General features: G+C 39.4%; 1 protein-coding gene across 1 annotated transcript; it reads right to left on the reverse strand.

Annotated features, from left to right (window-relative positions):
* Nucleotides 1–2295: 2295 nt before the first annotated feature.
* Nucleotides 2296–3190, reverse strand: LOC107637492 (cysteine proteinase inhibitor B). Its single transcript, XM_016340901.3, has one exon. The coding sequence runs from the start codon at nt 2919–2921 to the stop codon at nt 2499–2501; it is 423 nt and encodes a 140-aa protein (XP_016196387.1). The 5' UTR covers nt 2922–3190; the 3' UTR covers nt 2296–2498.

Consider the following 3190-nt stretch of genomic DNA (forward strand, 5'->3'; position numbering starts at 1 on the left):
GCTTGAACTTAACATCCGGTCCAACCTTTCTTTAATGAAATTATCCCCAAAATGCTTGTTTGACCAAGTGAATTTGGGTCCCTCATACCCCCAAGTTAACCAACCCATCCTCATTAATAAAATTATTGAAGCTTCTAATTGATGATGCAGATTTTATGTGCCCGCCTTCCTTTTCATGGTATGCCTTGATTGCATTAAAGTCCCATCACCACTATGTGCTCACTAGCTAATGCAATAATATCCAAAATAGCTTGAAACTGGTCCTCTCTCTGGCTCTCCTTTGTATGTAAATGAACGCCTATCACTTTTCAGATTCTCTGCTCTTTGGGATCTATCATACTGAAGTGAATATAGAACTCCCATGACCCTTTATTTGTAATTCCACTTCCTACTTCCACCCCACCAGCATTCCACCCGCTCGTCCTCTAGGTTCGACACAAAATAGGTTTTTAAAACCTATGGTGTTCATCACTCGCTCCACATTCGAGGTAGTGTTTTTTGTTTCACACAGAAACACTACCTCGGGGGAATGGGCCGTGCACAACCCTTTCATGTTGTGAACCGTTAGGGGTTTTCTCGAACCCCGACAGTTCCACATCATCATCTTCATGGGCACCTAGGTGCCTCTTGTAGGCTGGCACCCTCTCCCATTCCAGCAACAATCAATTCAACTGGACACATCTTCTTCTTCCCCACTTCCTTCATCTTTCCTTCAGCACTTCTTTTAATCCCCAAAATTATTTTTGCTGTTTGAGCTTTACGAGATAGTTTCTTCAATGATTACTTCCTATCTTTATTCAGAGTTTCTACACTTATCTCATTCGATTCACATTGTTGTTGCAGGCTTTCTTCATGACTTCCACATGGCAGCTTGTTATCACCACTAAAGTTGTCTGCAGTCTTTTCCGAGCTGAGATTCTACTCTCCCCTGCTTTCCTCCTTCCTAACCAGTAACGACTATAGCCGCTGCCATACTCTGAACTTTCTCCTCCTCTTCTTCCTCCCATGTCCTCCGATCCCCTTTAACAGAGAGATTGGCCAATCCTTTAAGTAAATTGATAGGAGTTGGATTTTTAGATTTGGATCCTCCCCCTCTCTCTTTACTCATAGTTCTAAGATTGCCACTCTCTTTCTGATCTCCAATTCTTCTACCCGCTAGCTCTGCTCGTAGCCATTCCCCCATCTCTCCTCCTCTACCTCTCTTTCAAAAGCCGCTTTCACTTGTTCGTTATAGTTTTTAACATCATGGCCAATAAAACCACAATAATTGTAGAAAGTTTCTATTCTCTCATACATTAGCTGCAGTTCAATCACTTTTTGGTTTGGCCCTACCACCTTAATAATTCTCCTTAGCGGCTTCGTTACATCCATCTGAACTTGTACTTTAAAAACTTTCTCTTCTCTCTAGCGCATTTGAAAGAGGTCTGAATCGATCACATCCCCATATGCCCTTCCGATCTTCCTCCCTAACTCCTTTATTTTGCAATATTCCGGTAATCCCCATAATTAAATCCAAATAGGGACATTAGCAAAATCCTTATCTTCCAGCGTTTCACCCTGTTTCCATCCTCTTATATTGATAATGAAATTTTTGAATAGCCATGATGCACCATTCTCCACTCTTACTGCGTCAATTTCATTATCAAAATATAATTAAAAAATATTATCCCCATGACTTTGCACCTTAAACCCTTTAGGATGGCCCCAAATTACGTACATTGCAGATTTCATAATCCCTGCACTAAACGATCGATCAGCCATTACTCTACCCATCAAGCTTCTCGAGCATTTATCAATCTCTGTTCTAATATCTGCATCATCAAATCCTATTATCTCTTCCTCCTCATTTAAAGAATGCCCCTGCTGTTGTACTGCAGGTTAAGCTTGGCTTCCCATGGTCAATGGTGTTTACCATATTAAACAAAGTCAATGACTAACTCAGAATTTAAAAATTAAGATTTTTCCAAAAGCCCTAGTAGAGCACGTTACTAAACCCTAGAGGGCACGTTAATTAAATATATATTAAAAATTAAAAAATATAAAATATACTACTTTTAAATAAAAAAATTAAGATATAATTATACTAACAAATATATTTATGTGTGGTTATCTTTATCCTTCTATGACATATAAAATAAAATATCATGAATCTTATACATATATAAATTGAATATTTGATATTTCATTTTGTATATGACTCGTGTTATAATTGCATAGGATTATAAGACTTAGATTGGTACTGCACTTTCAATTTTCGTAATTTTTTTTAAATTTATACATTAAAATATATTTATATTGTTTGAATATATTTTTATTTTTATATATTAATTTTATTACAATTCGATTATTCCGGTTGAACCATAATTCAACATTTAAACCACTAAACCAACAGCTACAATAATTCTACTACCGGTTTGGTTTTCATGAGATAAACACCTCACCTAAAAAATTTACCAAACCTAATATTGCAGCTAAGCATGATTATATACAAATCATCCTCACTGGGAGTGGGAGGAGGAGCTAGTGGAATAAGGACCAAAATGGAGGAGCTCCTTGGAACGCAACCATGGCTTTACCACCACCACCGAATTGAACATCTTTGGAACGCCATTCTCCCTCTTCGTGGTGGCCGAAATCTTCAAGTAGTACTTCATCCCTGACACCACTTGTTGCTTTGCCTCCACCACCTCCCCAAACTGCAGCTTCTCTTGACCGTGATCTTCCTCACCGCCATTAAAGGAAATCTGCCATAGCCTCAAACCCTCGTTGTATTTCTCCACCGCGAACTTCCCTAGCTCCTGCACCTCCTTGTTCGCTTTCACGTCGGCAATCTCCGTAGCCCGGCCGACCATCGTCCGGCAAGACGCTGTAGAAAGGAGGCAGAGGGAGGTGAAGAGGATTGTAAGTGTCACCGCCGCCATATTTTGAAAGAACACAAAATCAAGAAAGCAAAACGCAGAGGCTTTTGCCGTTTTGGTTGTTTATGAAGAGTTTTACTGTTTTAGTAGCTCAGTGAGAGAAAGTGTGTTGTGTTGTGTTGTGTTGTGTTGTGAATAAAAAGGGGAAGAGGATGGCGGTATATATAGTGTGGTTTGAGTTTGGAGGGAGGTGGGTTTGGTTTGGACACGTAAGTAGTGGGAAGAACCAATAATTGAGAGATGAGATTAGGTGGAAATGGAAGAGAAGGGAA

This window comes from Arachis ipaensis, chromosome B4 (genome assembly GCF_059453495.1).
Source record: "Arachis ipaensis isolate K30076 ecotype BB chromosome B4, ASM5945349v1, whole genome shotgun sequence".
Classification (NCBI taxonomy): Eukaryota; Viridiplantae; Streptophyta; class Magnoliopsida; order Fabales; family Fabaceae; genus Arachis; species Arachis ipaensis.

Excerpts from the sequence above, each read along its gene's own strand:
- LOC107637492 (XM_016340901.3), bottom strand. The coding sequence starts at position 2,921 with ATGGCGGCGGTGACACTTACAATCCTCTTCACCTCCCTCTGCCTCCTT.